Genomic DNA, 25460 nt, shown 5'->3' with positions numbered 1-25460 from the left:
TCAATGCAGCGTCATTACTGTAAAGAATCACCTTCTAGAGCTCATGAGGGATCTCTTATTCTTTGTGCTGACAGACACGGTTGCTGAGTAGTAAGTGATTCTCTTCCACCTGCATAGTGTAGGAGGGTGTTCTCCACTACCTCTACACACCTGCTCTCCTCCGTACCTATAGAAAACAGCCTGTATGATCTAAATGCCTTGAATATTTGAATGTCTTCCCTTTCTTCACACTCTGATTTGATGTATACAACCTGCTCCTCCCACATCTGCTGCTATCTCTAAGGGCTCATGCACACGACCATACGAATTTTGCAGTCTGCAAAAAATATGGATGACGTATTTTGCGGAACGGAACAGCTGGCCCCTAATAGAACAATCCTACCCTTGTCCGTAATGCGGTTAATAATAGGACATGTACTATTTTTTTTGCAGAACGGAAATACACACGGAGTGACTTCTGTTTTTTTTTTTGCGGACCCATTGAAATGAATGGTTCCTCATACGGTCCACACAAAAAAACGGAACGGACACGGAAAGAAAATACGTTCGTGTGCATGAGCCCTAACACTGAAAAAGGAGGGGAGAGCAGAGATAACCATGAGCAATGTACTGTTGGATTTAAGTCAGAAGCAGCAGCATCGCCTGCCTTGCAAAGGAGTTGAACAGACTCTATAACAGAAAATGGCAGGACATTTTTCATGAACACTATTGAAAAAGTTGCTTCATGTTGCATTAAAGGAAATTTCCAGTTATAATAATTTTTTGTCAAATGCTCACACCCTGCCTGCTACAACAGAAGATTCATACCTACATGCTCCGTGCTGCCTCCAGCTTCCGGTTCCTGCACTTTCTTCCAGCGTGCATGGGTATGGTTTATTGCACCACCCCAGCCAATGACTGGAGCAGCACATCACCGCTGAAGCCAGTCATTAGCTGAGACCATGCCCATGCAGCATCGGGTATAAACAGTGCAGGGACAAAAGATGGAGGCAGCACAGAAGACGACAGCGGCGTGGAGCAGGTAAGTAAGAATCTGCCAGCACTTTCTTAAAAATCATTATAACCGGAAAACCTCTTAAAGAAAGCCAAAAAAATAAAAAAATTCTGTGCAATGGTGACCTCGGCCTTTATCATCAAAAATATCAGAACCTGTAGACAGCATCTAAAACTGACTGTAAAACTGTGCTAGGATTTTCTGAAGAAAACTGTCTGCAAAGCAAGGGGAAAGAAGAAAGACTAAGGGATATATGTGGTGGACTTCTAACTATAAAGAGCCAGGCAAATGTCAGGCAAAAGTAAAAAGTTAACTTTAAGAGATGATTTCACAGGGGAAACCACTTTTCCTGCCTGCTTGGATGTCACAACTCAGATAAAAGAGATCTAATCTTAGAACCATGCTCTACCTTCGTAGATGCCCAGGAGAAACATGGCACAGAGTATTTGTTTAAAAGAACTAGAAACCGTGTGAGCTGCCAAACAGCTCCGATTATGTAACCAGATGTCTTATTTTAAGGAATAAATTCTGTGGAGAGGGATATTAGCATAATTCTCCCTAAATGTGAAGACATCGCTTTCCCAGAACTGCTCCCCAATGACCATTTGAATGATATTAGTATTTGCTTTCTCTGCTGTTCAAACTTTGTTTTGCTGCAATTTTTTTCTTTCGAGGCAAACGAGATGGAAACTGCAATTTCTGTATTGATTAATGGAAAAACCAGCTGGTATTCAGAAACGTATGTGAGAGAAATGCAGGAGGTAAAAGAAATGAAAAAATGAAGCAAAAACACCCCTTCCTGGGTTTGAAATGATATCAAGTGTTTCTCAGGAACAAGCAGCAGCTTGGAAAGCTTGAACTTGAGCTAAAGTGAAGCTCCATCTAAAAGCCACCAAAACTATTAAACTAGAATTTCTTTATGAGCTATTCCTTAAAGAGCACCTATAAGTAGGATTAACCCCGTTAAACCAAGCATACTGCCTAGTAGGATTGATCCTGCAAATCGGCTGCAACGTTGGCAAAAAAAAAAAATGCAATGAGGGGCAAGCCCTAGCCCCGTGGTGCACCTCAGCTTCTCCCCTTTCCAGTGCGGGCCATTCCCCTCTCCCCTTGACTAACAGGACCAGGCATTAGCATCCTCTCTCCTGACCCTGGAATAGCATGTCCAAGCTATGCAAGACAATTTCTGCACAGGCACGGTACATCTGTTTCAGCTGGCAGTATGTATATTAACATTGCCAACCATGTATTACATGGTGTGTTGGATGTGGTCAAACTGCCAGTTCGGTTGATGTACTGCTCCAAACCAATGTTAAAAGAGTACGTGCACGGAAAGGTCAAACTGAGACACACACAGCTGGGGGTCAAAGCAAGATCTCTGGTTTATTGCGGAACAGCAGACAGTATATAGGACAGGAAGGAGTGGGGGGTGTAAGGTGGCGTATATCTTTTCTATTGGCTATAAACTCTGTATTTTCTGTCACATCTATGTGCAAGAGGAAATTCCCCCCTCCCCCTTCCAGATGGGGGAAGCTGCTTGCTTGAGATGAACAGAAACTGTCTTGAGGTACATAATGAAGCATGAAAGTAAGATTCTTGTTCTAGCTAAAGTATACTTCTCAACAAGTAAGTATCCATTTTGTCTCAATATTCCATTAACAAAGCGATCGCTGTGATAGGTGCCACTTTTAGATGGGAATATCGGGAACGAGCGTTCATACAATTGTCAATCGTGCCAATCACTCCATTACATTAATGAACCCCAAAAGGACATATTAAAGGGGGTTGTCCAGAAGGGAGAACAATTGTAAAGAAGAAACTGTATAAGCAGGTTTTATATTGTTTAAAAGCTAGCAACACAATGGGTAATAGATTTTCAGATCAAAGCTGGTGATTTGACTAACAGGTTCATCAATCGTGGATACCCTTGTGGCATACTTGCCTCTGCCTATCAGCATTCGGTATCCTGCACTCGTGAGGCATTATTAAATCCTCAGGAGCGAGGTGAGAGCCAGGGGCAGGTTCACCTTATTGCCACCTTCGATGGGGCAAGTGGTGCCATACGTGATATTATCAGTAAGCACTGGGGGATTCTACTGATGGACCCTGACGTGGGTCACCTTATGGGCTCCACACCTTCAATTATAATTCGGAGGGGCCGCAATCTTAAGGATCGCCTCTGCCACAGCCATTTTCAGTCTCCAGTCTCTTCTACATGGCTAGGAGACCCCCCTAAAGGGACGTTTCGCTGTGGCGGTTGCATAGCCTGTGATTCTATAAAAAAAGGGGTTCTGAGTTCAGCAGTACAGTTACTGCGAAAACATATACCATCCGTACGTTTATTAACTGCAGATCCTCTGGTGTGGTTTACCTGGCCACATGCGTCTGTGGGCTCCAATACGTGGGGAAGATGATTTGTGAGTTTCGCCGTCGTATTGGGGAGCATATTAATGATATCAAAAAGAACGTGGACACTCCTGTGTCCTGTCATGTCAACAAGTGTCACTCGGGGGATATTGAGTCTGTTTTCATGGGATAGAGATTGTTAGACCTTCTCCTAGAGGGGGAAACCTGGATCAGAGGGTCCTTCAAAAAGAGGCGCAATGGACCTTTAAATTGTGGACCCTTCGCCCTAACGGGCTGAATGACCATATATCATACCTCAGTTTCATTGAATAGTTGCCTAAAAAAACAGGCGCCCCGCCCCCTTTTTTTTTTGTATGCTCTCCCTGATTAAAATTCAGATCTGATACATATATGGCACTTTTTGAACGTTGTTTCGTTCTTCCTCCCGTGGTAACCAATGGTAACCAATATCGATTGTTCACTGTTTTTGTGATGCAGATAGTCTCAGCTTGTATTGTGCTCCCTATGGATAATGACATCTACATAGGCGGTTGCTGCTGATTTTCGTTGTTTCCTTCACATATCCCTTCTCGATATTCCATCTAGCATTATTAAATGTTTTGCCAAGTATTCCTCTATACATATACACTATACCTAGATGCAGGCATCGCTTACTTTGGTCTAGCCAGCGTGATGTGGGAGGTGTATAGGCACCCCCGCCCCTTCCACACATGATTGGCTAACATGCGATCCCTGCGTCATCAATGGGGGAGGGCTTTCCTCCTTAAATCAGAGTGCTGTCATGCTGTTGCTCTGAATGAATGAGATAGCTCAGCTTAGATAGGCAGGTTATCTTTGCTCCTGATAATTCTTACATAGAGGAAACGCGTTGAGCTAGTATTACTGCGATAGCATGAGCTAGATGAGAGTTCTTTTGGGAAGTAGGATTGGGTGCGATCTTGCAGGATACCTTTGGCTGTGGTGCTACAACCTGAATCATACAGCACAGAGGTGATCCATGCTTGACACAGTGTATCAGGACGCCGTATCACCAGGGCACCCTGATCTGCACCCAACCCTGTTCATCCCAATCTAATCACCACAGCCTGTTTGAGAGCGCTGGGACATTGTAGTGTCTATCACACAAATGCACTCTTGTCTCCTGGCTCTCATGCTACCACTATAGCATCAGATGTTGGTGATTAGCTTGCATGTGATTCGTATCATACCTCTCCATAGTTGTACCTGGATAGCCTTCCAGGTTCAAGGAGGCGGTTTGATATTGGGACACATTTTCATATCCCTTTGGCTACAGAGTGGAGGTGGCGACACTATACACATGGTGGGTTCACATGTCACTGTTTGTTTGAGCACTTGGTTAGTGCCACTCCACCTGCCTATAATTATTAGGGAATTTTTAGGTCACGTTCTTCCCCCTATTTTATTGATATTCCAGGCTCAGTAAATGATGCTAATGTCATTGTCCTATTTATCTGAGTTTTATCTCAGAAGCCTACATTTTTACTAAGGTCATTTCATATACAAGATTTCGACATCAATCATCTGCTGTCACAAGTACTGCAGATATAGAAAACATCCGAAATCTCAGAAGGTTAAGATTTCCTTGTATTTTAAACCTAACATTTCCATGGCACATCATTATAAATGCAGCTTTATGACACTTATGCTTGGGTATAGCCTGTGTGGTAAGTTTCCATATATTCTGTATATATATATAGTTTACATTGAACATATTTTAGATTGTTTCCTGGCACGACCCAGTGATTTATTACGGAAATACTTTGCCATGAGCTTTAGAGCCCGGGTCAGATTGTAATCACTGATGAAAGAGATTTATGGTAGGTGGTCATTATGCCCAATTATAAAACAAAGGTACTTGCTCCGCTTACCCATACATAGGCAAGGGCAATGGAGATGGAATTTTTCACTGGGATTTTACGATGAGTTACAAATACCAGTTTGAAGCACAGAGCGGATTATCCCTCTAGGCAAGAAGGATGTGCTAAACTATGCTTTGTAAATCCGAAGGGATGTAGCCTACAGGCGACTGTCACCTTGCTCAAGTATGTCATCTCCTCACAGCCGGATGTCTCTTTAAGACAATCTGTCAATGAAATGAAGCTGGAAATGTAGTGTCCCACTAGGTAAAGGTGGGCACTACACAAGGGTCAATTGGGCCACGTTGTTCTCCACCTCTTGTGGAACATGGTTATTGTATTTTATATGGCATTTCAATGTAAATTGTCATGTTATTTATGTTATCTCCTGTGTACCAGGCCTGTAGGGGTGTAGTTCCTCCTCCTAGACATTAGAGGGAGCTAGGGAACCCCCTAGTATAAATAGCCAGGTCCAGACCAGGGAGAGGGAGTGAAAAGAGGAGTGGATTTTGAGAAGCCAAGTGTTGCACCCTAGCCAGAGGGTAGCTGGGATCCAGCCTCTGATATGTAGCTAGACAGCCCAGGCTTCTAGCTTGCTACCAGGAGAAGAGCCTGCCTCCTGAGAAACCTGAAGTTCCTATAAGAGTACAGAGCAGAGCTATTGTTCCAGCCAAACAGAGAGCTGAAGGGCAGAAGGATATATATGCAAAGCAAGGAGATATATACCTGAGGAAGTTTCCCTAACCAAGGATAAAGCCAGCAATAGGGCATACGGGCCTTGGGATAAAGACAGACAGGATTCTGAGGAAAAGTGCAGCCTGATCTGTAAGTGTTTAACCCTCTGAGTATCTTGCAAGAACATTGTGCCTGCCATTGGATGTAAAGCCTGCCTGTTATCTTCTTGTACATGTGGAACTGAACAAAAAACTGTAAATAGTTAACTGTTTCAGTAAACAAAAGTTTTGGTTCACTGCAACTTGTGTTCCTCACTTATTACCACAATAAATCGGTGTGCCACCGTTACCGGCACTGGCGTCACGAACTTAAAGGGATCTTGCCACCGGCACATTAAACCTACAACACCCAGGGCACCTCCATCTACCATCGGCCTGGTCCCTATACATTGAGAGTGCCCCAGAGGACTTCTGTGCCAGCCTCTCCATCACTGCTGTACACCTGCCCAGGGTCTCCTATGAACTGTGAGTACCAAGAGCAAACCTCATTTTGCCTATTAACCGTGACCTCCCACTCACTCACCCTGCAGGGCTGCGTAGTGCAGAAAGCACTATATTCTTCTCTGGAACCTGTCAGTAGGAGCAACCCTATTAAACCAGGCAGAATTGATGCCGCTGACCAAAACTGATACTGATCTTGTGGAAATCGGTTGCAGCGCTTCTGAGAAAAACGTCTTTTATTCTTTATGCAATGGAGGGCTTCTGTGCAGGGACAGCTGTGACATATCATTCAAACCAACTTGACCGCTAAGGCTAGTTTCTCACTAGTGTTCAGAGCTCCGGCAGGCTGCGCAACGATATTTGTCTAGCTGATTCTAGGCATACAGTATTTGCCGGGTTGTGGTCGGATTTCAGGCATATTCTGGCAATGCCAGATCCAGAGAGCTCTGGCAGGTTGTTAATAAGTCGCGCGACTATAAGGGCACAACTACACAGCGACATTTTGTCGCACGACAATTTTTATAATAATAGTCTATGGTGTCGCAATGCGACATGCTGCAACTGCGACGTGAAAGTCACAGAAAAATCCATCTCAAATGTCGCAGTGCAACATGTCGCATGTCGCAGTGCAACACCGTAGACTGCCATTATAAAAATTGTTGCACGACATTGGTGCGACAAATGTCGTCGTGTAGACCTAGCCTAAGACCTGTGATTGGCTGCAACTTTCACGGGACCAAGCTGATTCATGGTTCTGCGGGGACCGGAAGTAGCTGTGAACGGAGCAGCAGTGAGACCGCAGACAGGTGAGAAATGTTAAGGGACGCAGATTAAGAGGCCGCTTCAAGGCCGGACAACCCCTTTAACCGAGTCTAAAAGCTGAAACTCTCTGAACATCTACAGTCAATAAAGCTTTGGAGAAATGTAAAATATTTATCTGCTTCAGCTGTAATGTGAAAAGATAAAAGCCCTGAAACATGGATTTCACATAGAATTATTAATGAGCGACCCTTTGTCATCCCCTAAGGATGGAAGGTCTACAAAAGATTTCAGCAAACTTTATTACCACATCTGAGCAGTATTCAGAACCGTTCACTTTTAGGCAGGTAACTGGCTTCTGCATATATCCAGCTTTAACCGCCGGCAGTAAACAGCATAATGTGTGGAACTGTCAATAAATACATACACCGTTATGATAGTTTATATCATTAATGTAAAAAATTTAAATCCAATATCATATAAACTTAGGCTACTTTCACACTAGCATTTTTACTGGATCCGGCAGGGTTCAGAAAAAACGCTTCCGTTACTGATAATACAACCATATGCATCCGTTATGAACAGATCCGGTTGTATTATCTTTAACATAGCCAAGACGGATCCGTCATGAAATCCGTTGAAAGTCAATGGAGAACGGATGAGTTTTCTATTGTGTCAGAGAAAACGGATCCGTCCCCATTGACTTGCATTGGGGGTCATGCCGGATACGTCTTGCTCCGCATCCCAGGACAGAAAGCAAACTAGCAAACTTGCGGTTTACTCTTCAGTATGGGAACGCAACTAAATGGAACGGAATGCATTTTGGAGCATTCCATTCTGTTCAGTTTTTCCCCCATTGACAATAAAAGGGAACAAAACGTAAGTTTTTTTTCCAGTATTGAGCCCCTGTGATGGATCTCAATACCGGAAAACTAAAATGCTAGTGTGAAAGTAGCCTTAGAACCAGCCCTGTACCTCATGTGGATCCAGAGATCTGTCCATTCATTGCTACAATTGCTCTGCTAGATTTATTTCAAGCTGGCAGCTCAGGGGACGTGGCCTTTCTGCTGCAGCTCAGGGGACGTGGCCTTTCTGTTGCAGCTGATGGCAGTTGAAAGATGGAACTGAGCATGTATGTCAACCTCAGTGAGCTGGACAGAGAATTTGTAAAAAGAGCAAACAGCAGGTGGCGCTATACAGATAGATTTCAGTGAATAACTCACTGGCTATACTAAACATTGAATTACATGCAATTACAAAAGTATTCAGAGATCCAGGGCCTGGTTTGAAAAATGTATAATATTTTTCATGGGACAACCCATTTAATATTATAAAATTCGATCCAGTAGATAATAATTGGATCACTGCTAATTTCTACTGCATAAATTTTGCAAACGGAAAGGAAGTAACAAAAAAAAGCTTTACTTTTGTAACAATTGCAGCAAACCATGAAACATATCAATATGGTAAATATTTTGCATCCTGATAAAAAATATAAAAATCCCTAACCTACTATTCAGGGCACACTAGAAGAAATACATATTTGTTTAAGGCCTAGTTCACACGAACGTATGGCTTTTATAGTTTTTTGCGGTCCGTTTTTCACGGATCCATTGTTCCGTTTTTTGTTTCCGTTGTGTTTCCGTTTCTGTTCCGTTTTTCCGTATGGCATATACAGTATACAGTAATTACATAGAAAAAATTGGGCTGGCATAACATTTTCAATAGATAGTTCAGCAAAAACGGAACGGATACGGAAGACATACGGATGCATTTCGGTATGTGTTCCGTTTTTTTTGCAGACCCATTGACTTGAATGGAGCCACGGAACGCGATTTACGGGCGATAATAGGACGTGTTCTATCTTTCAACGGAACGGAAAAACGGAAATACGGAAACGGAATGCTTACGGAACACATTCCGTTTTTAATGCGGAACCATTGAAATGAATGGTTCCATATACGGAACACAAAAAAACGGCCCGTACACTCGCAAAAAAAATGTTCGTGTGAACTAGGCCTAAGAAGCCTAGTGCTGATATCAGCCAGCGAAACACACTGAGATTGGGGATTTTTTTGGCCAGATTTTACGCCATATTTCTTTATTCTGGACACTTCCTGTACACTCGGTGCGTAGACACCAAAGGTGAGTATGCAGCAAGCAATAGGAAACTAATCATCAAAATCATCTCTTTACTGAAGGAAACAAGGTCTTGTTATTCATTTTCCAGCATCTTCAGAACAAACTGCATATCTAAATAAATCAGAAAAATGGACATACCGCAAACAAGGAACCCTGGAAGAGACAAGCACCTGTAAAGGAAAAAACAGAGCAATTAGAAGGGGTTTTATATAAACTAATGAATAGAAAGGTTATTCATTTCTGAAGTTGCTTCTAGGATCGATCGTTTCCTGGGCCTCTTATCTAATTTACATGTCATAACAGTGATTAGTTTGGATAACAAGTACTGTTCTATTATTACATGTATTTACTATTTTAAGCACCTATGTAGCTCTGACATATTCCGCAGCGCTTTACAGACATCAAGCTGTCCCCCTGGGGCTCACAATCTAAGGCTACTTTCACACTTGCGTTGTTCTTTTCCGGCATAGAGTTCCGTCACAGGGGCTCTATACCGGAAAAGAACTGATCAGGTATGTCCCCATGCATTCTGAATGGAGAGTAATCCGTTCAGTTTGCATCAGGGTGTCTTCAGTTCAGTCGTTTTGACTGATCAGGCAAAAGAGAAAACCGTAGCATGCTACGGTTTTATCTCCGGCTAAAAAAACTGAAGACTTGCCTGAACGCCGGATCAGGCATTTTTTCCCATAGGAATGTATTAGTGCCGGATCCGGCATTCAGAATACCGGAATGCCGGATCCGTCGTTCCGGTATGCGCATGCGCAGACTAAAAAAAAGGTAAAAAAATAAATGCCGGATCCGTTTTTGCCGGATGACACCGGAAAGACGGATCCGGCATTTCAATGCATTTTTTCGAGTGATCAGGCATTTTTAAGACTGATCAGGATCCTGATCAGTCTTACTAATGCCATCAGTTAGCATACATTTTGCCTGATCCGGCAGGCAGTTCCGGCGACGGAACTGCTTGCCGGATCTCTCTGCCGCAAGTGTGAAAGTAGCCTAAGTTCCCTATCGGTATGTCTTTGGAGGGTGGGAGGAAACCCACGCAGACACAGGGAGGACATACAAACTCCATGCAGATGTTGTCCTTGGTCGGATTCAAACCTAGGACCCCAGCGCTGCAAGTGCTAACCACTGAGCCACCATAACTGCACTCACGTGACCAGTAAAAATCAGTTGTTGTGCCTTTGTCTGCACCATTTATAGTAGTCTGTATCAGGTGAATAGCCTACCTTTACAGATGGGCTGACATGCATCTATTGATCACAATATTAAAGAAATCTCTATTTTTCACCTAGAAAACTCAAACAGTTGAGTTTCTGGGAATGCTGAGTTTTTAGCAGGTACCTGCAGCCTACCTCTCTAAACACAAGATTCAAAATAACCTGCTCTCCACCATTACGATCCTCCTGTGTGTCCATATTCTGGTCCCTGGAGTGTTTACATCTGGCCTGCATGGTCACATGCTCTGCTGCATCCAATGACTGGCTTCAGCAGCGGTATGCTGTTTCTGACCACGTCACGGCTGAAGCCAGTCATTGGCTTCAGGGGGGCATGTGACCATGCCCATGCAGCACCAGATGTAAACACTCCAGGGACCGGAACATGGACACAGCAGAGGCAGCCCAGTGGCAGGGAGCAGGTAAGGCTACTTTCACACTAGCGTTGTTTAAATCCGGCGTTCAATTCCGACACCGGAACTGCCCGCCGGATCCGGAAAAACGTGTGAAAATCGATTACATTTGAATCCTGATCAGGATTTTGATCACAATGAAAAAATGCATTGGAAAAAACAGATCCGCCATTTATGGACTTTAACTTTTTTTTCACATTTTTCGGGTTTAACATGCAAAAGCCGGATCCAGTTTGACTGAACACGCGGCACCGGATCCGGCGTTAATGCAAGTCAATGGGAAAAAGACCGGATCCGGCGTTCAGTCAAAGTGTTCAGGATTTTTGGCCGGAGGTAAAAATACAACATGCTACGGTTTTCTGAAAAGCCTGATCAGTCAAAAAGACTGAACTGAAGACATCCTGATGCATCCTGAACGGATTACTCTCCATTCAGAATGCATTAGGATAAAACTGATCAGTTCTTTTCCGGATTTGAGCCCCTAGGACGGAACTCAGCGCCGGAAAAGAAAAACGCTAGTGTGAAAGTACCCCAAGTATGAATCTTCTGTTTACAGAGGCAGGCTGCAGGCACTTGCTAAAAACTCAGTATTCCTGAAGACTTGTAAGACTATTTATTTATTTTTTTGTGGCGGATAAACAAAAAACTGAAATTCAGGAATGGTTTTCTTAGGTGTTTTTTTTTTTTTTTTAACAAAGGTCATTATGAATGCAATGATACCAATTACGTGGAGAAGTTTTTACATTTTAATTTTTTTTCCATTAAAAACATTTTTTTTGCAAAAAGGTGGCTTTTAAAAAACAATTGAATTTTAATATTTTCTACGTTTTTTTTTTACGGAGTTGACTACATCAGGCCAATTACGTGCTGGGCTTTTTATTTCATTTTTTGTATTAAAAATATTTTTTTGTAAACAGGTGGATTTTGTAACCTGGGGATTTATTTAATAAAACTTTATCGAATTATCATGTATAATATTTTTCGTTCCCACAAGAAGACTGACATCTCCTGTAAGAAGCATTACATAAATGATTTTAAAAAAATCATTTCTCACCAGAGGTGTGCCTTTTAGGCTGCGTTCACACGGGCGAGATTTCCGCGCGGGTGCAATGCGGTAGGTGAACGCATTGCACCCGCACTGAATCCGGACCCTTTCAATTCAATTGGGCTGTTCAGATGAGCAATGATTTTCACGCATCACTTGTGCGTTGCGTGAAAATCGCAGCATGCTCTATATTCTGCGTTTTTCACGCAACGCAGGCCCCATAGAAGTAAATGGGGTTGCGTGAAAATCGCAAGCATCCGCAAGCAAGTGCGGATGCGGTGCGATTTTCACGCATGGTTGCTAGGTGACAGTCTATTCACTGTATTATTTTCCCTTATAACATGGTTATAAGGGAAAATAATAGCATTCTGAATACAGAATGCTTAGTAAAATAGCGCTGGAGGGGTTAAAAAAATATAAATAAATTAACTCACCTTCTCCTCTTGATCGCGTAGTTCCCAGTCTCTTCTGATGAGCTGTCGGCTAAAGGACCTTTGGTGACGTCAGATCACATGCTCCAATCACATGGTCCATCACGTGGTGATGTACCATGTGATTGGAGCATGTGATCTGACGTCACCAAAGGTCCTCTAGCCGACAGCTCATCATTAAAGAAGTAAAGAAGAGACCGGGAACTACGCGGAGGAGGTGAGTTAATTTTTTTATTTTTTTTTAACCCTCAATTGATCACCTATTATGCATTCTGTATTCAGAATGCTATTATTTTCCCTTATAACCATGTTATAAAGGGAAAAAAATACAATCTACAGAACACCGATCCCAAGCCCGAACTTCTGTAAAGAAGTTCGGGTCTGGGTACCACAGTCGATTTTTTATCACGCGCGTGCAAAAAACATTGCACCCGCGCGATAAAAACTGAACATCGGAACGCAATCAAAACTGACTGCAATTGCATTCCTACTCGCGCGGGTTTGCCGCAACACACCGGGACGCATCCGGACCTAATCCGGACACGCTCGTTTGAACCCAGCCTTACACTGGTATAAAAGCAGCTCAGAGTGAAGCTCCTTTTTTTGTAATGGTAAACTGAAACTTTTAAAAACCATATAAAATAGTTTAAAAATTTTAAACCAAAATGCTGTTCATAACAGGTAAATCTTTCTTTATTTTTCTGGAAGTACATATCAAGGATCTAAACCTCAGCATCCTGAAGCCACAGCTCTCCCCGATCCGTTCTCGTTGTAGGGGCGGGACCCGCACCTATCAGACAATGGGGGCATATCCAAGCAATATGCCCCCATTGTCTGTGATGGGAATACCCCTTTAAGACTATTGTGTCTATGGGCCATGGTGGCTGCTGTAAAGCAGATCTCTGAATGCTGTTAACAACAGCTCAGACCATGATGGCTGCCCTAATAATCACGTTCAGGAAATAGAACAAAAAATAAAAAAATTGCACCATAAAAAATAAAAGCAAACAAAAATGGATCTGTGTCACTGTCTGGTTTTAACGGGCCTAAAACTCAGGGCCCACCTGCCGGTCATGATTTGAAGATATACCACAGAATGAATACCTGAGGTAAGTCCTGATGTAATGATATCACCTGCTCAATACTAAGGAAATCCTGAAAACCTGACTGGCAGGTGGGCCTGAGGACTGGAGTTGAGGAACAGTTCAACACATTAATAACTTTCTAAAGAATCCATAGTGCTTAACCATGAGACTGCTGGAGAGCAGGGTGTGTTGTGCTAGATTTGGAATTTGGTGGCAGCGCTTAACTGGCGTGTGTGAATTGTGTTAGAGTATGATCTATGCTCAATCTGCAGTCTGAAAGGAAAGGTGGATTTAGACACACCAATAATCGTTCAGATTGTCTGGAACGACAGTTCTCGCGATCGCTTGTTCCCGATCATCTGGCTGTCTAAATGTGCTGCCCATCACCTGATAAACGAGCAAAATGCTAGTTCATTGGGTGATCCTGGCGTTTGTGCAGGCACTCGAATCATGGTTCCTGGTAGGGGTGGGCGGTATAGGCAATATAGGCGATATGCGATATAAATTTGGGCCACGATATGGATTTTCGCCATATCGCCGAACAGCGATATGATCGCGCTCTCTGTGCGCACCATTTTCTCCTGATGAGCCGGTCGGCACAGTGGAGGGAGAAGGAGGGAGTCCCTCCCTCCCCAACTGTGCGCGGCTGCCGCTGAACACCAATGAGGACAGAGTAGGAGGAGGAGGGGAGGGACTGTGGCCACTGCACCACCAATGAATGTGCCGTCCATATCCCACAGGGTCCCCCTCCTTCCCCCCATCATTGGTGTCAGTGGGCAGTTCCGATCGGAGTCCCAGCAGTGTAATGCTGGGGCTCCGATCGGTTACCATGGCAGCCAGGACGCTACTGAAGTCCTGGCTGCGATGGTATGTTAGTGAGCAGCATAATACTCACGTGCGCTGTGGCCGCCGGGCGCTCCTTCTTCTGTCTGTGCGGCGGATTGCTAATGCTAAATAGCATTAGCAATGCGCCGCACAGACCTATGAGAAGGAGCGCCCGGCGGCCACAGCGCACGTGAGTATAATGCTGCTCACTAACATACCATCGCAGCCAGGACTTCAGTAGCGTCCTGGCTGCCATGGTAACCAATCGGAGCCCCAGCATTACACTGCTGGGACTCCGATCGGAACTGCCCACTGCCACCAATGATTAATACTGGGGAGGGAGGGAGGGAGGGGGGTGGGTTTGAGTTACCAGAGGGGGCGGATCAGAGGCTGGGGGGCAGATCAGAGGCTGGGGGGGGCAGATCAGAGGCTGGGGGAGCAGATCAGAGGCTGGCGGGGGCACATCAGAGGCTGGCGGGGGCACATCAGAGGCTGGCGGGGGCACATCAGAGGCTGGCGGGGGCACATCAGAGGCTGGCGGGGGCACATCAGAGGCTGGCGGGGGCACATCAGAGGCTGGCGGGGGCACATCAGAGGCTGGCGGGGGCACATCAGAGGCTGGCGGGGGCACATCAGAGGCTGGGGGGGGCACATCAGAGGCTGGGGGGGCACATCAGAGGCTGGCGGGGGCACATCAGAGGCTGGCGGGGGCACATCAGAGGCTGGGGGGGCACATCAGAGGCTGGGGGGGCACATCAGAGGCTGGGGGGGGCACATCAGAGGCTGGCTGCCATGGTCAGCTCCCTGCTGTTGTGTGCACAAAGCACAGGGCAGCAGGGAGAGTGTAAAGTCCTATTCACCCTAATAGAGATCTATTAGGGTGAATATGACAAGAGTTCTAGCCCTTAGGGAGGCTAAGGCCCCTTTCACACGAGCGAGTATTCCGCGCGGATGCGATGCGGGAGGTGAACGCATTGCACCCGCACTGAATACCGACCCATTCATTTCTATGGGGCTGTTCACATGAGCAGTGATTTTCACGCATCACTTATGCGTTGCGTGAAAATCGCAGCATGCTCTATATTCTGCGTTTTTCACACAACGCAGGCCCCATAGAAGTGAATGGGGTTGCGTGAAAATCGCAAGCATCCGCAAGCAAGTGCGGATGCGGTGCGATTTTCACGCACGGTTGCTAGGAGACGATCGGGATGGAGACCCGATCATTATTATTTTCCCTTATAACATGGTTATAAGGGAAAATAATAGCATTCTAAATACAGAATGCATAGTAAAACAGCGCTGGAGGGGTTAAAAAAAATAAATAAAATGTTTAACTCACCTTAATCCACTTGATAGCGCAGCCGGCATCTGCTTCTGTATTCTTTTCTTTAGGACCTGGGTAAAGGACCTTTGATGACGTCACTCCGGTCATCACATGGTACGTCACATGATCTTTTACCATGGTGAATCACCATGGTAAAAGATCATGTGACGTACCATGTGATGACCAGAGTGACGTCATCAAAGGTCCTTTACCCAGGTCCTAAAGAAAAGAATACAGAAGCAGATGCCGGCTGCGCTATCAAGTGGACTAAGGTGAGTTAAACATTTTATTTATTTTTTTTAACCCCTCCAGCGCTGTTTTACTATGCATTCTGTATTCAGAGACAGACGGAGATGCCGGGCTACGCGATCAAGTGGATTAAGGTGAGTTTATTTTTTTTTAACCTTCAATTGATCACCTACTAAGCATTCTGTATTCAGAATGCAATTATTTTCCCTTATAACCATGTTATAAGGGAAAATAATACAGTTTATAGACTGTCACCTAGCAACCATGCGTGAAAATCGCACCGCATCCGCACTTGCTTGCGGATGCTTGCGATTTTCACGCAACCCCATTCACTTCTATGGGGCCTGCGTTGCGTGAAAAACGCAGAATATAGAGCATGCTGCGATTTTCACGCAACGCATAAGTGATGCGTGAAAATCACCGCTCATCTGAACAGCCCCATAGAAATTAATGGGTCGGTATTCAGTGCGGGTGCAATGCGTTCACCTCACGCATCGCATCCGCGTGGAATACTCGCCCGTGTGAAAGGGGCCTTATAGTTATTAAATAAAAAGTAAAAAAAAAAAGTTTAAACCCCCCCAATATAGAAAACAATATATCGCAATATATATCGCATATTGCACATGCTTAAAATTATATCGCAATATAGATTTTAGGCCATATCGCCCACCCCTAGTTCCTGGGCAGCAGATCGTGGCGTCTAAACAGCCATTTGCTGCCCAGAAACAAAGATTCTGTATGGGGACGAGTGAACGCAATACAAATCCCTTCAGGATCCATCAGGACATCTTCAGTTCAGTCTTTTTGACTGATCAGGACAGAGATAAAACCGCAGCATGCTACGGTTTTATCTCCGGCCAAAAAAACTGAAGACTTGCCTGAATGCCAGATCCGGCATTTTTTTCCATAGGAATGTATTAGTGCCAGACCCGCCATTCAAAATACCAGAATACCGGATGTGAAAAAAATAAATGCCGGATCCGTTTTTCCGGATGACACCGGAAAGACGGATCCGGCATCAATGCATTTGTAAGATGGATAAGGATCCTGATCAGTCTTACAAATGCCATCAGTTGGCATACGTTTTGATGGATCCGGCAGGCAGTTTCGGCTATGGAACTGCTTGCCGGATCACTCTGCCGCAAGTGTAAAAGTACCCTTAGGCCCCTTTCACACGGGGCGAGTATTCCGAACGGATGCGATGCGTTAGTTGAATGCATTGCACCCGCACTGAATCCTGACCCATTTATTTCTATGGGGCTGCCGCTGTGTGCACACGAGCGGTGATTTTCACACATCACTTGTGCGTTGCGTGAAAATCGCAGCATGCTCCTCTTTGTGCGTTTTTCACGTAACGCAGGTCATTATTATTTCCCCTTATAACATGGTTATAAAGGGAAAATAATAGCATTCTTAATACAGAATGCATAGTTCAATAGGGCTGGAGGGGTTAAAAAAATATATAATAACAATTTAACTCACCTTAATCCACTTGTTCGCGCAGCCGACATCTCTTCTGTCTTCATCTGTGCTGTGAGCAATAGGACCTTTGATGACGTCACTACGCTCATCACATGATCCATTACCATGGTGATGCATTAGTTGAATGCATTGCACCCGCACTTCCCAGAAAATTCACTCTTTGGCCCTATTGGCTTCGCTGGGCTCCCTGGATATAAACCTCCTGTTTGGTGCCGCCGCATCCAACGACAGCCCAGTGAGTGACCACTTGGTATGACGCAAATACAGATGTCAAGTGCCAGAAATGCACCAAATTTTGGTGTACTTTATAATGAAGTGAAGGCGCACTTACATTAATAACTTCCCCCCGTTTGGTGTGATTTATAAAAGCGTGCGTTGCCAATATACTGGAGTACAAATGATACAAAATAGGTTATGGGTAAGAGAGTCATGGCAATATATTTCAATATATTTTCTTTCACACTTTGTCAACATTCTTCCTTTTGTGGGCATAGCCAAAAATGGCTGGCTCCTATAGTTGACTAGAAGACGCGTTATTATGTGGCAAGTGACTAGAGCTGGTATACTTTCCTCTGACAGAAGTGTTCATCATGCCAGTCACATCGAAGAATTTGTTTAAAGGGGCTATCCAGAAGTGAAAGATTGTTAGCAAGGGCCTAAGAGTGGATTAAAAAACTGCTCCTGGTCCGATGCATATTGGGTCTCTGCTGGTCTGGACACACAGCCGACCATTGGCGGAGGTCAGTCACTGCGGCTGAGCAATTTATCACCAGTAAACTAAGCCAAACCTTGCAAATGTGCCACAACATATGATTAAGATGATGGCACCTAAAAGATAAGACCCGACTTACATTTGAAATCTTGGTATTCCATATTTTCTATAACCATTATATCATTACTGAAACAAAGAGACTAGTGAACAATACAATGGTCTCATTTGGCAGACGAAGAAAGGCAATTAAGTGAATTAGCATGCGTCTATATGTTTGTAAGATTCCCATTTCTCACCTCTTACAGTCTGCTATCCTTCACGAGGAGGCTGCCAACATACAACCCATTAAAACCACATTAAAAGACAACCAGACAAGTATCATGTATACTTTTGTGTAACAGTACAATTATTATGACTGCCTCCTTTAATAACTGCAGTTGCAGCATTTCTTAAACTGGGCCAACAGCATATTAGGCAATATTCATCCTATTAGCAATCAGAAGACTAAACCATTCTTTCATACCAATCAATGTCAAAGACGTGAAGAAAATCCAAAAAACAATTCCAAAAACAGGACGGACTGGCTGGACTTCATGTTCTTTGCTGTCGCTGATTTTATGGTTATTACATACAGGCTCTCAAATAATTAAGATACAGAAACTACCAGTATTATCATTGAAGGGCTACTTGTACCGTTATTACCCAATATCCTGTGCATAAGGGCTCATTCACATGACTGTAAGGGCTCCCTGCCCATATTGCAGACTTGAAGATACAGCAAAGGATACAACATGTCCTATCTTTTGCGGAGCGGAAGCCAGTGGAAACACTATGAAGCACTTCTGTGGGCTCCCGGGCCATGCTTCTGCCGTATTTTACAGATCGCAGACCCATTCAAGTCAATGGGTTCGCACCACAAGACGGGATTCACACAGCTGGTGCCCATGCATTACGGACTGCTGTTTGTGGTCACGGAGCCCTTACGGTTGTGTGCATGAGCCCTAAGGGATACGTTCAAGACTTGGCAAAATCCTTGTAATGGCAAATCTCGTTGTATAGGTACAGGCATTAAGGAGATTAGGCCGTCACATTCTCAGTCTGATCCTACTGAAGTGAAAAAGAGTTAAAATGATCACCTCCTGGTCACAAAAGGTGATAAGCTAATGGCAGAAGATACACAAGTATAAAAACAGCAATCTTTGTTCTCCGGTATTACTGTGATGACGTAGGTTAAAAAAGGTAATATACACAGGAAAAGGATTTATTTTTGTATGAATTTGTTTTAGTACATTTTTATTTGGAATTAGAAATGAAAAAAAAATGGATTTTACAATATATACTGTACAATAACTAAAATAAATAAAAAATAAAATAATAATTCTGTGCTATATCATGAAAGCCAATTCTATCTGGTTTAAAAAAAAATACATAAATAAATACATAAAAAAAAATATATATATATTTAATATTTATTTATTTATTTTGAAAATAATCGAAATAATTTTGATATAGACATTCAGGCACCAAGGCCTTGGCTACAAAGAAGAGGTTAAAGGCAATTAAAGGCTAGAAGAAGCAATTTGTACATCCGGGAAATAACACCATGGAGCAGGTGTCCACCTACAGCTCTCATTTACATTCCAGTCTACTGTGTAATAATCACAAGGCGACATTCCAGACATCAAAGGTAACCCATGAGGGTTGGGATGATCCAGGTAAAGTTCCCTGCCCACAATAAATATTGTAAGCCTGGTTACAATCCATGTTATCTCCTGTGGACCTATATAGTGGCCCCAAGTTTATTTGTTCCACTATTACTATTATTCTAATGAATTAACAGAAATATTAGAACGATATTAACATACAGCACTTTATATAGTCTACTTCATAACATTTGCCTCACCTTCAACTAGAATTTTTCTACATGAAGTAGAGTAACAAAGAATCATGCTCTGCACTTCCTGTCCTGGCTCGACTCATCCAATCACTGGCCTTAGACCAGCCTAGGTAGAGCATCGGGGAGCGGGGTGGAGGTAAGTATTCTTTGTTATTATTAACATTCCCTAAACTAGACAAACCATGATTGTCACATGTAAATTGCAATAAAGGGGTTGTTCACCTCCAAAGGCCTTTTGGGAAGACTACCCCTGGCATAGCCGGACCTGTGAAGGTAATCATACCTACCTGATGCGCACCACTGAGTTCCAGCTTCTTTGCTGCCCTGCTGCTGTAGATCTCCAGTCTTCCAGTGTCAACATCTGATTTTATGTGTTTCATGTGCCCGCTGCAGCCAATGAGTGGCCACAGTGGTGACTTGCCCCCCATGCGTCACATGACCCAGTGACATGATGTATGGGGGACACATCACCGCTGTGGTCAGTCACTGGCTGCAGCAGCCACAGGCCTTGATGCTGATGTGAGAAGACCAGAGATCTGTAGCATCTGCAGGGAGCAAAGGTGCCAGAACCCAGTGGCAGGAATCAGGTAAGATTTCCTCCGCAGGTCCTGTCATGTTGCCTGAGAGCACTGGTTGACATGCTGTATCATCAATTGACACTCATTAAAGGCCAGACATCTGCTTGTGTAAATGGACCTTAAGGCTGCGTTCACACGGGCGAGATTTCCGCGCGGGTGCAATGCGGTAGGTGAACGCATTGCACCCGCACTGAATCTGGACCCATTCATTTCAATGGGGCTGTTCAGATGAGCGATGATTTTCACGCATCACTTATGCGTTGCGTGAAAATCGCAGCATGCTCTATATTCTGCGTTTTTCACGCAACGCAGGCCCCATAGAAGTGAATGGGGTTGCGTGAAAATCGCATGCATCCGCAAGCAAGTGCGGATGCGGTGCGATTTTCACGCACGGTTGCTAGGTGACTGTCTATACACTGTATTATTTTCCCTTATAACATGGTTATAAGGGAAAATAATAGCATTCTGATTACAGAATGCATAGTAGGTGATCAGTTGAGGGGTAAAAAAAATAAAAAAAATTAACTCACCTTCTCCGTTTGTTCGCGTAGTTCTCCCGGTCTTCAGTTCTTTAAAAAGATGAACTATGGGCTAAAGGACCTTTGATGACGTAAGATCACATGCTCCAATCACATGGTCCATCACCGTGGTGATGGACCCTGTGATTGGAGCATGTGATCTGACGTCACCAAAGGTCCTTTAGCCCATAGTTCATCTTTTTAAAGAACTGAAGACCGGGAGAACTACGCGAACAAACGGAGAAGGTGAGTTAATTTTTTTTATTTTTTAACCCTCAATCGATCACCTACTATGCATTCTGTAATCAGAATGCTATTATTTTCCCTTATAACCATGTTATAAGGGAAAATAATAACATCTACACAACACCGAACCCAAACCTGAACTTCTGTGAAGAAGTTCGGGTCTGGGTACCACAGTCGGTTTTTTATCACGCGCGTGCAAAACACATTGCACACGCGCGATAAAAACTGAACATCGGAACGCAATCGCAGTCAAAACTGACTGCAATTGCATTCCTACTCGCGCGGGTTTGCCGCAACACACCGGGACGCATCCGGAACTAATCCGGACACGCTCGTGTGAACCCAGCCTAACTCTTGAAGTCTACAGCAATTTGTCTACCCTGTGAAAGACACATATACATCACATACAAAAACCTTTATCCTCGTACCCCCTCTAAAATCTAGAAAATACCTGAAAATGTCACTGAAGCTTAGAAATATTCTATGCACAGGTTTCTTAGATGCCCTGAGCTGTCACCACCACACGTCATGCTGATTGTATTTCCTTTTTAATTTTCACTCGAACAAAACAACATAAACAGTGAGCAAAAAGTCATCACACTAAGAACATTGACCAATAAAATGCTGATGGCAAAATAAAATGCAGTATATTAATCATTATCTAACCATAAAGATCTCAATAAAAATATTAACCAAACTCAAAACTCTAATACAAAAATCCATAACCTAACAACACTTTTATTTCCAACCGCTGATTCAGTGAAAAGCAGGCTCATTTTTACAGCACGTCCACTGTGGTTACAATGAGCATACGGATTGGTTTTCTACTTTACCATTCGATCATGTTTGTGACGTTCAGCTTTTACTTTAAATACAAGCACTTCCATTATATTAAGCCTGAATATATTGTGTTTCTTCAGTGGCTGGAGTAAATTACAGTTGTGACAAGCAGAGAGGAACTGCACAAAAGTAATGAATAAACTTGCTCGCTTCCATTTAATACTTCAGCGTGTGCACAATTTGTTCCTGCTGTTCTGTGTAACATCCAAAGCTTCCTGAACTCAGTAAGAAGTCTGATATAGGAGTACTTTCAGTGAAATACAACTCATGACGCATGGAGGTCCAACCCTTTAGAGTATGTTCACACACAACAGTCGCTGCAGATCTGTAGTGTAGTACAGTAGTAGCAAAGTTGATTTTTAAAAGGAACCTGTTAGCAGTTTTGACCATGCTAAACAGCTGATAGCACTAGGCAGAACAGTATAAGCATAACGTTTTGTGGAGCTTTTATTATCAGGAGTAGTGTGAATATGAACTTTTGTTCTGCTAGATTCTGGAGGAAAAGCTTCACTGTGAAGTGTTCTCTGCATTGAGGTACTTTAAAGCAGCTCCCTTCGGCTTTGATTAAAGGGGTTTTCCGAGATTTTTATACAGATCACCTATCCTTTGGATAAGTATCTGATTGGTGGGGCCTGACACCCGGGACCCCCACCGATCAGCTTTTCGAGAAGTCAACGACGCTCCGGTGAGCGTCGCAGCCTTCTCTTAGCTTTCCGTAGGCCAGTGTTCATGTGTCACATGGCCTAGGAGCAGCTCAGTCCCATTCTCTATATTCTATTCTGCTATATTCTCATGGTTGCAGAAATTTCAGTGGCTCCAAATCAGTTCTATACATGTTTCTGCATCAGGTGCATGGATTTCTGCAGGCCCAAGAATGAGACAGTAGCAGAAACTTCTGCAACAAATCTGCTGCATGTGAATGCACTCATAGCTTTTTCTTATACTCTCACTATTACAATTATTTTAGGCCAGAAACTGGCTACTAAGGAGGTAATTTATTAAGACCAAACGCCAGTCTTAATATCCCCTATATGTCGCGGTGGATTCGCTGAAGTTATGAAGAGGCGCAGGGGTGTCCAGCTGCAGTCTAAGGGTCCATTCAGATGTCCGCAAAATGGGTCTGGATCCGGACCCATTCATTTTCAATGCGGCCGCAAAAGATAGGGACAGCACACAGTGTGCTGTCCGCATCCGCACTTCCGTTCCGCAAAAAAAATAGAACATGTCCTATTCTTGTCCGCAGACACGGACTAGAAAAGGCATTTCTATTTAAGGCTTCTTTCACACTCGCATTTTGGCTTTCCGTTTGTGAGATCCATTCAGGGCTCTCACAAGCGGTCCAAAACGGATCAGTTTTGCCCTAATGCATTCTGAATGGAAAAGGATCCGCTCAGAATGCATCAGTTTGCCTCCAAAACGCTGCCTGCAGCGTTTTGCTGACCGCTTGACGAAACTGAGCCAAACGGATCCATCCTGGCACACAATGTAAGTGAATGGGGACGGATTAGTTTTCTCTGACACAATAGAAAACGGATCCGTCTCCCATTGACTTTCAAAGGAGTTCATGACAGATGCGTCTTGGCTATGTTACAGATAATACAAACGGATCCGATCATGACGGATGCATGCGGTTGTATTATTGCAACGGATCCCTATTTTGCAGATCCATGACACCCAATCCGCCCAAAACACGAAAATAGCCTAAAGTACTGGCCAGTGCGGTCCGCAAAATGAGGAACACACATGGCAGGTGTCTGTGTTTTTTGAGGATATGCAATTTGCGGACGTGTGAATGGACCCTAAATGTAAGCTAGCGTTCCTGCTGGCTTACATTTAGACCATTTTCTATGCCTAAAACAGGCCCCTCCCCTTCCCCACCCATGCCACACACCCTTTTTTTGACCTGACATGAGCAGGAAAAAGTCACAGATTGCGGCTCAACTAGCTGTATAGGTGTATTTCAGTATAATAAATGACCCCTTAAATTTATACAAGGCAACGTGGAATCTTTCCAATGTATACTGGTTCTAATATACCGTTTAAGGCTAATATCACACTAGCGGCAGGGGACTCCGGCAGGCTGTTCCGGCGGGTTAACAGCCTGTCGGATCCGTCCCCATTGACTATAATGGGGGTGGGGGAGGAGTTCCGTCGGCGGCACGGCAGCGCACAGCGAGAGGCAGCCGGACTAAAAGTACTGCATGCAGTACTTTTAGTCCGGCTGCCTCTAGCCGCGTGCTGCCGCCGGAACTCCGCCCCCACCCCCATTATAGTCAATGGGAACGGAGCGGCAGTCCGGGGGTACACGTGAACTAGCGGCAGGACGTAATGTGAAAGTACCCGAAGCATTTCCCTCATACATTCTTCAAAGTGGCAATGGTTTTACCCCAGAAAAAAACTACACTAGGAGACAGCAATATGCAAGTGGTTCTTTTCCTGCTGAAGGTTACTGGGTCTGGTCTCTCCCGAGGCTTCCTCTCATATGCTGGTTTTTGTAATGTACTTTATTACTTGTTCTATTCTCCATTATTACTTGCAGGGAGTTTTTGCACGTTGCAATTTATGATACGAGACCTCACTTAGTAGATGTATGGAAATGTTTTTCCTTGGTCGAGACCTGTTCACACTATTTCCATTGTAAGGGTATTTGTACCATGATGACCCTGCTCTACTTTAGGCCTCATGCACACGACCGTATTTTTTTGCGGTCCGCAAAACGGGGTTCCGTTTTCCCGTGATCCGTGACCGTTTTTTCGTCCGTGGGTCTTCCTTGATTTTTGGAGGATCCACGGACCTGAAAAAAAAGTCGTTTTGGTGTCCGCCTGGCCGTGCGGAGCCAAACGGATCCGTCCTGAATTACAATGCAAGTCAATGGGGACGGATCCGTTTGACGTTGACACAATATGGTGCCATTTCAAACGGATCCGTCCCCATTGACTTTCAATGTAAAGTCAGGAGTTAATATACCATAGGATCGGAGTTTTCTCCAATCCGATGGTATATTTTAACTTGAAGCGTCCCCATCACCATGGGAACGCCTCTATGTTAGAATATACTGTCGGATATGAGTTAGATCGTGAAACCTCATTTCCGACAGTATATTCTAACACAGAGGCGTTCCCATGGTGATGGGGACGCTTCTAGTTAGAATATACTACAAACTGTGTATATGACTGCCCCCTGCTGCCTAGCAGCATCCGATCTCTTACAGGGGGCCGTGATCAGCACAATTAACCCCTCAAGTGCCGCACCTGAAGGGGTTAATTGTACTATCATATCCC

General features: G+C 44.1%; 1 protein-coding gene across 1 annotated transcript in view; it reads right to left on the bottom strand.

The window, feature by feature from the left end:
• FRAS1 (Fraser extracellular matrix complex subunit 1) overlaps window positions 1-25460 on the bottom strand; it is a 487428-nt gene that overhangs the window by 446151 nt on the left and 15817 nt on the right. The window contains exon 2 of the mRNA XM_040418026.1: window positions 9453-9484. Within this exon, the coding sequence (XP_040273960.1) occupies window positions 9453-9484 (32 nt within the window). The remainder of the gene's footprint in view (window positions 1-9452; window positions 9485-25460) is intronic.

This window comes from Bufo bufo, chromosome 2, assembly GCF_905171765.1.
Source record: "Bufo bufo chromosome 2, aBufBuf1.1, whole genome shotgun sequence".
In the NCBI taxonomy this organism is placed as follows: Eukaryota; Metazoa; Chordata; class Amphibia; order Anura; family Bufonidae; genus Bufo; species Bufo bufo.
Note: the sequence above shows the minus strand (reverse complement) of the source record. Positions and strands in the feature narration are given on the sequence as shown.